The following is a 14,070-nucleotide window of genomic DNA, read 5'->3' as shown; positions in this document are numbered from 1 at the left end:
AAGAAAACTACGTCTACAATGTTTGTTTGTTGAATGGAGGTCTATGAAAGAGGATTAGAGACACTGATGTTTTTTTTTAGCTCTGACCTTCTTCAAGGAATGTTCCATTTGTTCTCAGAATTCTGACATCACAGACAGAATTCTGGAATTCTGTCTGTGATGTCAGAATTCTAGAACACCTGCTGTTGCTCTCCATACAGACTGTTTTTTCCTGCTGACACCTGATTGGTGGATACTACTCAGACTACAGTCAGAGACCAGAACCCTTCTCAGACTAGAATCTAGACCCTGAGATCCAGATTCAACATGTCTCTGAATCAGAATCTGTAATTACAGGTTAGTTGTAGCTGAAAGTGAAAAGCTTTGTCAGGTCTGTCCTCAAGAGGAGAAGAAAAGTACGTCTACAATGTTTGTTTGTTGAATGGAGGTCTTTGAAAGAGGATTAGAGACACTGGTGTTTTTCTTTAGCTCTGACCTTCTTCACAGAATGTTCCATTTGTTCTCAGAATTCGTAGAACCCTCCATACAGACTGTTTTCCCTGCTGACACCTGATTGGTGGATACGACTCAGACAACAGACAGAGACCAGAACCCGTCTGACTTTATAAATCAGAGGCAGGAGAACAGATTCTGTAACTCGAGCTACGTCACACTTCGATGGCAGATGTCTTAGTTTAGATCGAATGTGTAAATCCGTCCCTCAGACGCCGCTGCACTCACAGACTGTTTGTTGTGTGTTTTCTGTTTGAGGCCTCCTATTGGTCAGAAGGTACTAAATACATCACTCAGTTTTAACACTGTCGCATTCCTTCTCCCCCTTTCCCCCTTTTTGATTTGCATTCAAGGAAAAGGAGTTTGTATTTTGATTTTTACATCAGGTATCTAACTCAACTCTTTGGTTTGTTTTGCCCTCCTTTCTTTCTCTCCTTCATTCAGCCTGAGCTCCTTGCTGTGTCTCAACATTCCCCTCCTCACTCTGGCTCTCACTGTGACTCCACTCTGTCCTGACTCTGTCTCTGGTTTGCTGTGGTTTTTTTAGTTCTTGGTCTGTCTTCTGTGTTGTTGTTGCTGTGACTTTTTTGCCTAACAACCTTTAAAGTAAGCCTGAATCTCCACGTGGAGGAGCGGTTTGTGGCTCTGACGTGCTGCAGGGTCGAGAACGAGCCGGGGTGAAGCAGTCAGAGTCAGGTTGATTCGTTAGTAGTAGATCGGTCGTTCTTTACAGTGACACTCTCTCCCCTGTTACTGCGGCTGAAGAGCTTCATTACTCTCACACAGATGTCAGGTACTTTGAAGAACCAGAGGAGTCATAGTGAAAGTTTTGCACACTCTTTCTGCAGCTGTGCAGGTTTTTGTGACAGAGGAAGTCCGAATGTTTGTTTTCTACCATGAGAGCAGAATAAACCTCATCTTCTAGACAGATCAGGTGCTGACAAGTGAGTATGAATCCCAATGCAATGCAGCACATCAGCTCATAATACGACTAGGGTTGCAAAATTCTGTGGAAGTTGGAAACTCTCCATGGGAATAAACAGGAATTTACTAAATTGAAGGTTGGCTCTTCATAGGGAACTTAAATATAGTTGGGGAAAATATATTCTATTATAATCCTGACTAAAACAACCAGCAAGTACAAATCATGCAAGTACAGTTGAGTATCTCTATTCCTCAATCACATGCACATAGCACACTGCTTACTGCAGGGCTATTGAGACCACGCCCCCTACTTGCACTGAGCATTCCTCCATCACATGAAGCACAGATGATTTCTAGAATCCTGCAGAGGCTAGGCTTGAGAAGCTTGAGGGAAGATGCTTTTTTATTTGCGTGTTGAATGGGACTTTTTTGGAGGGAGAGCGGCTCTTTTCATTTAACATTTTGAATGGAACTTTGTTGGGATTGCATTTTTGTTAACTTTTGAATGGGTTGGGTCGGGGGGGGGATGAGTAATATTTAACTCAACGTTCATGTTTTTGTTCTTCAATGAAAGAATTGATTGTTCAATCAAATATTTAACACTTGATAAAGTTCTACTTAAAAATAAATCTGTTTAATTGTATTATTTTGGATGGATCTCTGCTGAAAACAAAACATAGTTATGCTTGGATAAGCATTAAGTTTTCATTAAATTACCCTCAATTCCCAGTTAACTCCCATGGAAACTTTCCAATTTGGAATATTTCCAAAATTCCCCAGCTTAACTTCCCATGGAAATTTACCTGAAGCTTTCCATCCCTATGCAACCCTAAATACGACGCTCCAGAGGTTCATAAGATTGGTGACGTGAGGAACCACAACGCTCATGAAAGTACCGCTGTGGTCCTCTCCTGCAGGCGGTCACGCCTCGTCAAAATAGAATTAAGACCCAGGTGAGGGTTTCCTCGTGGCACGGCTGGGCTTTCTTTCTGCAGGATGAGACCCTCTGAGGATTTAACTACAGTGCTGGTTTCAAGTCTTCGCCATCTTTGTCACCATTTTTATGGATCACTACGATGTCAAGCGAAGGAGCCCGTCGGCTGATGCATGGAGGGATTTCAGGGAGTGAACGGAACGAGGACAGGAAGTAGTTTACAGTGAAACTATCTTTAGCCTTGGCGTGGATATAACTGTGACCTTCAGAGAATAGAATAGTCTTCTTGTTATTTTAAATCCACCTCGCTGAAAACGTCTCAGGAAGAGCTTGATTTGTTCAGTCAGCTGGTGCGGCTGCAGAATCATTGTTAAACTGTACCCCTCATGAGTGTTAGGATCCTTCAGGACTGCAGGTCTGTATCTGCTCCTCTGTGTCGTGTTGTTTGCGCTTGGTGTGAGATATTCTTCAGGATCAGGAAGTTCCCACTGCTTCACCTCCTCCCTGCAAGATCACCAGTTACACTTTAGCGTCCTTTGGATCTGTTGCTGTGATGCTCGTGTGATGCTCGTGTGACGCTCTTGTGACGCTCGTGTGTGCACTCATCTCTTCGTGTGAGAAGTCTCGAACACTTGAGAGTAGTAAAGAACAGCGGGGCCCAAACTGTGGCCCTCAGCTCCGTCTGTCAGACACCTCTGTTGGTTGTAAGGAGCGGTCCCTCCTCTCATCCATCTCATTGTAACGTGACCCTAACGATGACCCCATTTCACCCACGGCTGGTCATGTGCCATTCCTGCTGCGATGGGACATGGAGCAGGCCGTGTCACCGCCATCCTCCCTCCAGGATCACTCAGTGTTCAGATGTTATCCCTCCTCCTCCTCCTCCTCCTCCTCCTCCTCCAGTTCCTCACGGCCTCTGTTCTCTCTCTGTTTCAGCCCCGACGAGGACTCCTGTCAGAAATTCGTGCCATTCATCGGGGTGAGACTTTAATTTCCTCTCTCAGGTGCCAGACAGGATGGCTCATTTATTCTGTTTCATGTTGTTTTCACGCTGAATAATTCTCCCTCCCTCAGGTGGTGAAAGTCGGGATCGTGGAGCAGAGTCTCTCGACCTCAGGTAAGACTGGATGTGGAGGTGTGTTAGTATTCTGTCAGGTTGGTGCTCCACATTCCTCATCTCGGTGTGGATCAAGACGAGGAAGAAGAAACAACCCAGAAACCCGGCTCTGTGATTTATTCAGAGACGACTCTTCAAACACACACACACACACACACACACACACACACACACGTTCATTAGCGTGTTTGGTTTCCTTTAAACCTCCATGTGTGTGTTTGAGACTATTCTCTCCTCTCTGTGCAGTCGACTCTGATGATGCAATGGGAGGTAACACCAGCATCCTGTCCTCCCCCACCCCCCCATCGGCTGGTCCGTATGGGAAGGAGATCGGAGGCACTCCTCCACAGTCTCCCTCTGTGTCCACCGCCCTCTCTGGAGCTGGGTACAATACACACACACACACACGTACACACACACACCCTCCAGGTCTCTCTGCAGGGTTTCTGACCTCTCTCTCGTCCTCTGCAGCTCTCCGTGTGCGGGCAGCGAGGTGATGGGGCTGCAGGTGGACTACTGGACGTGGCAGGGTCCGGAGAAGAAGAAGGAGGGCGAGAAGAGAGACGTGGGTCTGAAGAACACCCTGAAGAGCAACTTCAGGTCTCTGCAGGTCAGCCGTCTGCCGTGTGGAGGGGAGCTCACCCCCCCGCCCAGCATGGCCATGACCGTGGTCACTAAGGAGAAGAACAAGAAAGGTCAGAGACCGCCACAGGAAAACCAAACACTGACTCCTAGAATCACAACACAATTAAAGGTTACACAGTCTGAGCCTATAGCAGTCTGAGCCTATAGCAGTCTGAGCCTATAGCAGTCTAGGCCTATAGTAGTCTGAGCCTATAGCAGTCTAGGCCTATAGCAGTCTAAGTATATAGCAGTCTAAGTCTATAGCAGACTAGGCCTATAGCAGTCTAGGCCTATAGTAGTCTGAGCCTATAGCAGTCTAGGCCTATAGCAGTCTACTCAACTCAACTCAACTCAACTTTATTTATAAAGCACTTTAAGAACAACAGCAGTCGGACACAAAGTGCTGTACAGAAACATAATGGATAAAACAAACAATAAAATCATAAAATCAATAAGAACTGACCCTGACTGGTAGATGATTCCAAAGGAGAGGGGCCTGATAACTGAAGGCTGTACCTCCCATACTACTTTTAGAGACTTTAGCAGGCCTGCATGTTAGGAGCGTAGTGTTCTAGAGGGGTAAGAGGGCACTATGAGCTCTTTTAAGAACATTTGTGCACACACAGATGAAGTCTTGTTTTAGGTTAATAAAGGTTCAGACTGAGCGTCAGATTAACACTTCTTTCAAACTCCACCGGCCGATCTTGTTTATTGATTCCTTAAACGTACACAGATTGAACCTGACTCCAACACGTCTCCCTCTGGAGCCACCACAGGCTCTATTTAACTCCTGTCTCACAGAGTAGTCCTCTTAAAGAGCTGTGATCACAGCGTGACGTGTAAAGTCTGACGAGCGTGTCTCTGTTCTCCTCCGCAGTGATTTTCCTCAGCAAGAAGCCGAAGGAGAAAGAGCTGGACTCTAAGAGCCAAGTGATCGATGGAATCAGCAGGTTGATCTGCACCGCCAAACACCAGCACACCATGCTGAGAGGTAACCACACACCGCTGGAGCTACACCGCCACCTGGTGGTCGCTTCAGGGACTTTAGAGACAAGTCATGTAAACAGAGAGAGAGGAGTGTGAAGACAGACTGTGAGGTTTCCTGAAACGTCCTCATAGCTCACGTTTGGAGACGATTAAACTCTTCAGGTTTTTTCAGTTCTATCATAAATATCATCCTGATTTAAAAGTGTGAGGATCAGAGAGTTCAGATATTTGTGTTTTAATCACAGACTTAGTATCCGTGACGTCACCCATCTGTTTCTGAAGCGCTGTTTTGAGGCCAACCGTTGGTGGCAGCCATATTGCTCCTGTTGAGCTATTGTGATTTAAAGAGGCGGGCTTTGAGCCTCCTAGCCAACAGCTACAGTGTTCCCGCCTGTCAATCAAGTCAGCTGTGCCGATGGAGAAATGATCTATCCAGACTACACTCCTCTTTTGTACCAGGCTGTAAACATGTTTATTTCTGCTGTAAAGATCGTCTTCTTTGAATTGGTGTGTATGTTGTTTCCGGTACTTTTAGAGCCAGCCTCAAGTGGATCCTCGATGAACATCAGTTTTTAGCAATTCCGCATTGGGCTCATATTTTTAGACCAGAGGTTGCCGCTTGTCTTTAATGCAGAGAGGAAGAGTAGTAACAACTACTCGCTGCAAAAACTCAAAATCTTACCAAGTGAAATTGTCTCATTTATAGTCTAAATGTCTTCTCCCACTTGATTTAAGATACATTTACTTAACAAGTAACATTTGAGCGAGATAGAGGGACTTGTTTTAAGACATCTTAAATATCTTGTTCAGTCAAACAATCTTGAAATTATCTTGTTTTGAGTTTTAATTTAGAAGAAACAAGGTTTATTTTACATTTCAGACATTTTTCAAGCTGAGATCTTATTTGTAGAAGACGGATAATCTTGATTTAAGACAAACACTTTACTTGATTTAAGTAAATGACTTTTATTGGAGAATCTAATAGAAAAGAATAAAAGAAAGAAAGAAAGAAAGAAAGAAAGAAAGAAAGAAAGAAAAAAAGAAAGAAAGAAAGAAAGAAAGAAAAAAAGAAAGAAAGAAAGAAAGAAAGAAAGAAAGAAAGAAAAAAAGAAAGAAAGAAGAAAGAAAGAAAGAAAGAAAGAAAAAAAGAAAGAAAGAAAGAAAGAAAGAAAGAAAGAAAAAAGAAAGAAAGACAAGTTGTTTTTAAGGTTGGGTTTCAGTTTTCAGACACTGTTTCTTTAAATCAGATAAAAATATTTATCCTCAAACTCCATGCACACAATGAAACACCTCCTTTAGAGCAGAGCTGGCTTATCCTAAAAAACAACATGACTGAATATTAGTATATCCAGCTCACTATGAGAAAACATTATATCTCAAACTGTCAAATTAAACTTTGTCATCTTATTTCAAATAAAAGGTCTTAAACCTAGAGAAGTGCTGCTATAATACAACTCAAATTAAGGTGAAAATACTTCAAATGAAGAAGTTGACATGAAATGTATTTGTGCAGAAATCTTTTTATGAATGAAAAAATACTAATTGTTATCATTCCTGTCTTATTCTGAGACACTAAGTTTTAAAATACTGGTGAAATATTACTTAAAATAAGTTTTCCCTGCTCATTTTAAGATCACAGTTTTCTAAATATTACGTCTTATTTTAAGAAATGTTACCAAGCAAATTTTCACTTCTTCTATTGGCAGATTTTTTTGCTTATTTCAAGGTAAAAGTATGAAATAAGTTTATTTTCATGTTTTTGGAGGGGCATTTTTTTTCCAGTAGAGCCCATGAACCTCTTCAGATCAGTAACTCCTCTCTCTCGCCCTCAGTCACCATCGATGGAGTCGAGTGGAACGACGTGAAGTTTTTCCAGCTCGCCGCCCAGTGGCCGACACACGTCAAGCACTTCCCGGTGGGAATCTTCGGTTACACTAAACCCGTGTGACCCCGGCCGCCCTCCGCTCGACCCCCCCCGCCCGACTCTCCGCTGCACTTGTCTCCCCGAGAGGCTCCAGAGAACCCGAGGACGAGCCGCCGGGCCCCGGCAGTACTAGTTTTCCTGTGGAAATCTTACTGACTCACATCCACGTGTTCATACACACCAAGTGTTCATGTTGTCAACTCGATGTTTTTGATGTTGTTGGTGTCGTTGTTGTTTTTTACACACTACAAAAAGAACAAGTACTATTTTGTAAGATTTGTGCGACCGCCTCGGAGGTATTTTGGGGTTTTTTGACAATTTGCCACATTTCAATAATGGCAGCTGTGTTTGCACTTTGTTTTGTTAACATTTTATTATTTCTGTGAAATCCTACATTTATTGTGACTCTATAGACGATGGAGGAGTGTGATGGTGACGTGCAGTGGCGTGTGTGAGATTGTGTTTGTCGTTGAAAGTTGGAATATTGCTGTGAATCTAGATGGAATCCTTTCTTCTGCTCACTTTTCTTACTCGTCCCTTTATTTCTCCTGAAGATGGAAACAGGAAGGAGCTGCTCTCTGCCTCTGAAGGTCGCTCTGATGGACGCGGCGCAGTGATGCGAGCGTCATCACGTGACGGGTTGTTGTTGTTGTTGTTGTTGTTGTGAGGGTGTGTGTGGGTGGAAGCAGAGGGAATCTGACACCTCAAATATTTCAACTATCAACAGCTGAACGCCAAATGAAGACGTGACGGCGGTGAGAGCGGTCTCCTCGTTCCACGGTCCTGACGTGTTTTCAGTTTTTCCCGCCGCGTTGTGTTCGAGTGTCGCCGGATTCCTGAGGACTCGCACTCCTGCCGTGTTCGAACAAACACTCCTGATGTGCCAAACTTCAGTTCGCTTTAGCGTCGCCGTCGATTCCACCCTGAGCTCCGTGTTCGTAGAGACGTGTTCCTCGTGGAGTCAGTATTAACGTTACTGAGTGTAGATTAAAGGAGCAGTCCGTGCTCTGCAGGAGGTCAGAAACATTTACAGGACGTGTGCACTAACAGAGCTTTACCGTGGTGTCCTTTATATCGCAGCGACCTGAGGCGTCGGCGGGAGACGATCAGTCTGACCTGAAACCTGCGTGGGAGCGTTACCGCCGAGCGCAGGATCAAACAGGAGGGGGCGTGTCCGAGTCGCTGCCCGTGTGTGTGTGTGTGTGTCTGTGTCGGTGTGCTTCGTGTTTCGATGGTACTCCCTGATAGTGTTCACGTGAAACTCCCGCAGTAGGAAACCTTTGACTCCGAAGGTTCTTCTGTCCGAGTTTGTTGTTGCTTTTTATAAAGTGAAGACTTCCGAGCTTTGATAGGCTGGCTTTTTTTAGCATTGTATAGAAAAATATATACGAGATGTATTATTGTGAACCCCCTCTCCTCTAAATTGAAAGCACAAATAGCTTCCCCCCCTTACTCTCCACATAAATGCCAAATATATATTAGCAGAACTCGTTCGTATGAAGTTGTACAAACACTATTAGAGGTTTGATTTCTCCTGCATCTCCCTCACTTTGTGACGCACTTTCATGTGTTTTTACACATTCGAGCTCTAATTGGGACTCCTGTTTATTTGAGGTGACGTGTTGGAGGTCTTTTATTTGAACCACTACCTTTTAATCAAGAGACGGCCGATCTGATTAATGACTTTTATTTCCCCTTATCGCAGGGATGATGTGTGCTGACGGGTTTAAAGGGACAGTGCGTCTTTCTATTGTTTTTATTTCTTCATGTGGTTGGATGAGGAACATCAAGGTGTGTTACCTACAGGAAGAGAAACTCGACTATCGACCTCTGCAGACGAGGTCAGCTCTAACACCTCATTCAGATCATCAAACTCTGATGTGGATGTAAGAGCACGCTCTGCTCAGAAACCTTTCAGTGCTTCACTTTGACGTAAGATGTGCCGCTGCGTCCATGAATGGTGCAAAAATAAACGTGCATCTCGACGACAAAGTAAAGCATTGAAAAATCTCTAGAGCGTACGCTTCAACGACATCAGTTTCTTGAAATGATCTAAATTGAGAGATAAGCTTGAACTCCTCCTCTTTCTATAACACTGACCTTTGAAAAACACCTTAAACTACCACACTCAAAAAGACGTACTGTCCCTTTAAGAGCCGTTACAGCTGTCTGTTACTTTATGCTTTTTGCCACTTGATGAAAAAAAAAGAACCTTACTTTGCAGCTACCGCCTCGTGTCCGCCCGTGAACGAGCGTTCCCGTCGCTCTCCTCTCAGAGTTCGATTGGTCCGCTCTGGCGGCGGCGGGCGGCGGCGGGCTGCGGCGTGCGTTTGAGGGAATCGGCCTTTTAAAAAAAAAGAAAGGGGGCCGGATGGAAAGTGTTTCGATGCGTTTGACCTCGAGTTTCTTTTTGTTTTAATTTGCCCTGAATCTAGAGGTAGCATGGGGGCGTTTAACAAGGCTGGATCAATGAGCGGGCATGCTCAAACTAACATCAGTGTTTCATTACAAAGCTCTCCGACATGCCATCTCGTTGCTCCTGAGACTTGAAATGCCGCCCGGTGTCTTTGCACAAACCCTATTTTAAACGACATGACAGTATTTTTAAATTTACCACTAAAAATATGGGTTACTCTGCATGTTTTACTATAGATGTAAATATGTTTTGGATTTTTATATTGTTTTGTTTCTTTCCATGCTCTCACAAGCAGTTGTGTTTAATAAAAATTTTTAATCTTCTGTACAAACGTCTCGTCTTTATTCACGCCGTCTCTCCCCACACAGAACAATAACACAGGGTGAGCTTCAGTCTCTGACTCGTCCTCTCTACGCCGAGATGGAGGGCAGGTTGAGGTAACTCTTCATCCGAGGCAGAGGTTTGATCTTCCGTCCGGCCCAGCCTCCTTTCCTCTGCCACAAACCGCTCGACGGCCGTCTGCCGAATCTGCGGTTCCGACCCGCTTTCCCGATGATCTGTTTGTTGTGGTCGATGTTGGAGACGCGTCCTACAGTGACCATGCAGGTCTCCAGAACCTGTGTGAGCAGGCGACACAGATCACGTTAAATCAGTTTTCCAATGTCTTTGTATCAAGCAATGTTATTACTCCCCTCGTTCCCGTTATCACGGACCAATCAGAGCTAATCTCCAGTCCTCTGTCGTCCTGATTGGCTGGGAAGCCACTACTTCCTTATAGAACACTCACAATGATCTTTTGTGGGCGGGGTTACGACAGCAGAGAGGGGAGGGGTCGTGTTGACATTCAAAATCTCTCTCACAACTGATGTTTATATCACAACTACTAACAGCAGCTTTAAAGCAGCTTTTATTTTGAAAAGACGTACAAAAAGAACTTCCTCCTGCAGCTCAGGATGTTATTCTAAGAGTCTGAGAGCTTCATGAGGAAGAGGATGTTTAATAGTTCAGATCTGATGATTTTAAACACCAAAGTCAGTCGGTAGCATCTTCATCTTCTCTTGAACACACTTTGATCGTCTTTCCCAGTGGTGGTTCTAGACCACTTTTACTGTGGGGGGGCCAGGGTGTTGTCAGAGGGACACATTCAACCCTGACAAAAGAGACTGAGAAGGGCGAGGACCGGCTGAGAACAAAGACATATATACTACTGTGCACTATATCAACATGCAGACTGACAGCAGCTGATTGGCGCTCTAAGGGACTGGAACCAAGTGCCACACGCATGTGTTCCACCTGTAACATCGGTGCGATACCAAAGCTTTTTTTAATTGTATAATATTTGTTTGGTGTGGAGGGGGGGGGGCACAGGGGGTGTCCAGGTTCAGTTTTACAGGGGCACTGGCCCCTGTTGGCCCTCCCCAGAACGGCCATTGGTCTTTCCTGAATCGCATTAAATGTTCAGGATGCATCACTTGCAGCTTTGTGGGAATCTGCTGCAGCAGTTTGAAGCAGTTTGAACTTTCTATCCCAAAAACAAACAGAGCTGGAGTTCAGAAAAGTTTGAGAGAGACTCACCTGAACCTGCTGCTTCGAGGGAAGCTGGACAATCGCCGTCCCGTTGACTTTACGCAGCAGGATGCCGCTCGTCCCTGAAACAAGAAGAAATACTCATCATTGAGAGATCGGATATGAACATGTTCTGGATGCAAAAGACGTCTTTGTCCTCCTCATAACTCACTTTTATTTAACTAACTATTTAAGGACTTAATCCAAACACTCAGACTCATCAGAGTTAAATGATCCCTTGCTGTAACTTTAATCATGTTTTTAAATAACTGTATGATGACAGATACCTGCAGCTCGGATGTACTCTGATCCCTTCCCTGGTTGGATCTCCAGGTTGTTCACCAGCGTCCCCACAGGCAGAGCTCCCAGCGGGTGCGCATCGCCCTCATTGGCCGAGACTACGAAGTCAAATCAAAGACCACGTTAAATAAAGAGACACTTCCGACGTCGTCATATAAAAGCTCACAGGATGGATCTCGTACCCGCCATCCGTCCGATGACCCCGGACGTCTTGATGATGTCTCCGACCTGCATGTTCTCCGTAGCGATGAGCCATCTTTTCCTCTTTCCTCCGGCGACCAGAGCGATGTCAGCGGACCTGAGGAGACGCCACGTGTCATCACACCTTCCAGAGTAATCTCAGTCTCACGTTATGAAAGCTGCTCTCACCTGCAGGGGTCGTACCGCACTTCGACCACCTTCTCCTCGAACGGCTTCGCCTCTTTGCCGACCTCGTAGTGAAGACGCTGGAAGTCGATCCAGCGGTACTTCTGTTTGTGACCTCCACCGATACCATGTGTTCGAATCTTTCCTGTTAGAGAGACAGAAGAAACATTAATCTAAATACAGAAGGTCTCAAATACAGAGTTTACAGTTATCAGGCCCCTCTCCTTTGGAATCATCTACCAGTCAGGGTCCGGGAGGCAGACACCCTCTCTACTTTTAAGAGTAGGCTTCAAACTTTCCTTTTTGATAAAGCTTATAGTTAGAGCTGGATCAGGCTTGGACCAGGTCTTAGTTATGCTACTATAGGCTTAGACTGACACACTGGGATCCTGTCTTTCCCTCTCTCTCCTCTCTCTGCCTGTCTCTTACTTTAACTCTTCCTGTCCCATTAAAGTTACTAACCATAGATCTTTCTGGAGTCCCTGAGCTCCCTTGTCTCGTAGGTTCCTCTGGATCTCTGCTGTAGATTCCTTTTTTCATTCTCTCTTTTCTTCTTTCTTTCATTTCTTCATTTTCTTTCTTTCTTTCTTTCTTTCTTTTATTCCTTTGTTTTTTCTTTCTTTCTTTTATTCCTTCTTTCTTTCCTTCTTTCCTTCTTTCCTTTTTCCTTTCATTCCTTTCTTCCTTCCTTCTTTCATTCTTTCCTTTTTCCTTTCTTTCTTTGACCTTTCTGGAGTCCCTGAGCTCCCTTGTCTCGTAGGTTCCTCTGGATCTCTGCTGCTGTGGACGTGCCAGACTCCAGCTGCTACAACTACTACTATCCGTCTCCCCACTATCATCTCTCTCTCTTCATCTCCCTCTATCCCTCTCTCCAACACGGTCTCAGCAGATGTGTGTCTAACATGAGTCTGGTCCTGCTGGAGGTTTCTGCCTGTTAAAGGAAGTTTGTCCTTGCCACTGTAACCTGCTAAATGCTGCAAAGTGCTCTGCTCATGGTGGATTAAGATGAGATCAGACTGAGTCCTGTCTGTAAGACGGGACTGGATCTATCCTCATCCTCATCCTCCTCTGCTTACCTGAGTGATCCCGGCCTCCGGTCTTCTTCATGCCCATGGGTTTGATGGTGTATTTCTCCATCTGCTTCCACAGAGTCCTGTTCTGACTCAGAGCGGCTGTCGTGAGGAATCCTCTCACCTGTACCTGAGCTCCCAGTGAAGTCTGAGTGACCTGTGAACACAAACATGATGAAGTCTGTTTGATGACTGAGAGCTGCTTTAAGACTGACTTTCTGACAGGTGGAGGATGTTTACCTGAGAGGAGAGCAATGCATGCTGGGAGAGAGACAGGGAGCGCAGGGCTCGAGTCAGACACGACACCGCCATCATCACAACGTGCACACCTGAGACACACCTGAGGAGCAGAGAGGGTTTTAATAACAGCTGATTCTTCCTCCTGCTTTAATCTAACCTCCTGCAGATTATAACCTCTAACAGACTCAAAGAGAATCAGATCCATATAAATAATCTACATGTTTCCCTCTGCAGTTTAATGTCTGTCTGTTTCTGTCTGTCTGACGTCAGTAACCTTAAACATCACCTGTATATGTGAGCTAAAGCTACAGTTAGCTTATCCTGTGTCCTGAACGTAAAGCTGATGTAACCTTATATTACATTTTATAACAGACCACTGGATGATTCATTTATCTTTTGTCTTTAATGTGACTAAACTCGGTAAAGCAGAAACACCTACAAACCTTTATTTAGCTTCAATTCATCCCGAGCTTGTTTCTGCGTCCTTCACAATCCTGCACGCTGCGTCGCGCTCTGATGACGTCCGCTGCAGCGATAGACGTTGGACGGCAGAGGGGGGTGTTTCGCCGATTAGTGCTACCCAAGGCAAGGCAACTTTATTTGTATAGCGCGTTTCATACACGAGGGCAACTCAATGTGCTTTACATTAAAACATTAAAAGCATTGGAAACATTCAGACAGGCATAACATAACACAATTAAAATGACAAATATAATAAAACAGAAAAGAAAAGGAAAATTAGAAATATATTAAAAAATAAATTAAGATTTTAATTTAAAGTGGGTTAGAATAAGCTAAGATAGGAAGGCAGTGGCAAATAAAAAAGTCTTAGTCTTTGATTTAAAAGAGGTTAGAGTTGGAGCAGACCTGCAGCTTTCAGGGAGTGTGTTCCAGATATGTGGAGCATAATGACTAAACGCTGCTTCACCATGTTTCGTTCTGACTCTAGGGACTGAAAGCAGACCAGGACCTGATGACCTCAGAGGTCGAGGTGGTTCATAAAGTAGCAGCAGATCAGCCTAAACCATTCAGGTCTTTATAAACCATCAGCAGGATTTTAAAGTCTATTCTCTGACAGACAAGAAGCCAGTGTAGAGATCTAAGAACTGG

General features: G+C 44.6%; 2 protein-coding genes across 2 annotated transcripts in view; one reads left to right on the top strand and one right to left on the bottom strand.

Moving 5' to 3' along the window:
* The window catches only part of zmp:0000000755 (phosphofurin acidic cluster sorting protein 2), a 94,049-nt gene extending 84,308 nt beyond the window's left edge, over positions 1-9,741 (top strand). The window contains exons 19-24 of the mRNA XM_034681525.1: positions 3,287-3,329; positions 3,425-3,467; positions 3,714-3,852; positions 3,939-4,162; positions 4,969-5,082; positions 6,911-9,741. Coding sequence (XP_034537416.1) covers positions 3,287-3,329; positions 3,425-3,467; positions 3,714-3,852; positions 3,939-4,162; positions 4,969-5,082; positions 6,911-7,026 — 679 coding nt within the window. The 3' untranslated portion in view covers positions 7,027-9,741. The remainder of the gene's footprint in view (positions 1-3,286; positions 3,330-3,424; positions 3,468-3,713; positions 3,853-3,938; positions 4,163-4,968; positions 5,083-6,910) is intronic.
* Positions 9,714-13,521, bottom strand: mrpl2 (mitochondrial ribosomal protein L2). Its single transcript, XM_034681526.1, has 8 exons — positions 13,404-13,521; positions 12,961-13,060; positions 12,727-12,877; positions 11,654-11,795; positions 11,467-11,582; positions 11,272-11,382; positions 10,994-11,067; positions 9,714-10,035 (listed from the first exon to the last, which is right to left on the bottom strand). The coding sequence occupies exons 2-8, from the start codon at positions 13,033-13,035 to the stop codon at positions 9,829-9,831; spliced, it is 876 nt and encodes a 291-aa protein (XP_034537417.1). The 5' UTR covers positions 13,036-13,060; positions 13,404-13,521; the 3' UTR covers positions 9,714-9,828.
* Positions 13,522-14,070: the final 549 nt, after the last annotated feature.

The sequence above is a fragment of the Notolabrus celidotus genome, chromosome 4 (assembly GCF_009762535.1).
Source record: "Notolabrus celidotus isolate fNotCel1 chromosome 4, fNotCel1.pri, whole genome shotgun sequence".
NCBI lineage: Eukaryota > Metazoa > Chordata > Actinopteri > Labriformes > Labridae > Notolabrus > Notolabrus celidotus.
This window is presented reverse-complemented; position numbering and strand designations above follow the sequence as displayed.

Bases quoted from the DNA above. Each gene is read 5' to 3' on its own strand.
- mrpl2 (XM_034681526.1), bottom strand. From the start codon at position 13,035: ATGATGGCGGTGTCGTGTCTGACTCGAGCCCTGCGCTCCCTGTCTCTC. The intron at 11,383-11,466 runs GTACGAGATCCA...TTGACTTCGTAG, and splicing joins GGTCATCGGACGGATGGCGG to TCTCGGCCAATGAGGGCGAT. The intron at 11,068-11,271 runs GTATCTGTCATC...TTCTTGTTTCAG, and splicing joins AGAGTACATCCGAGCTGCAG to GGACGAGCGGCATCCTGCTG.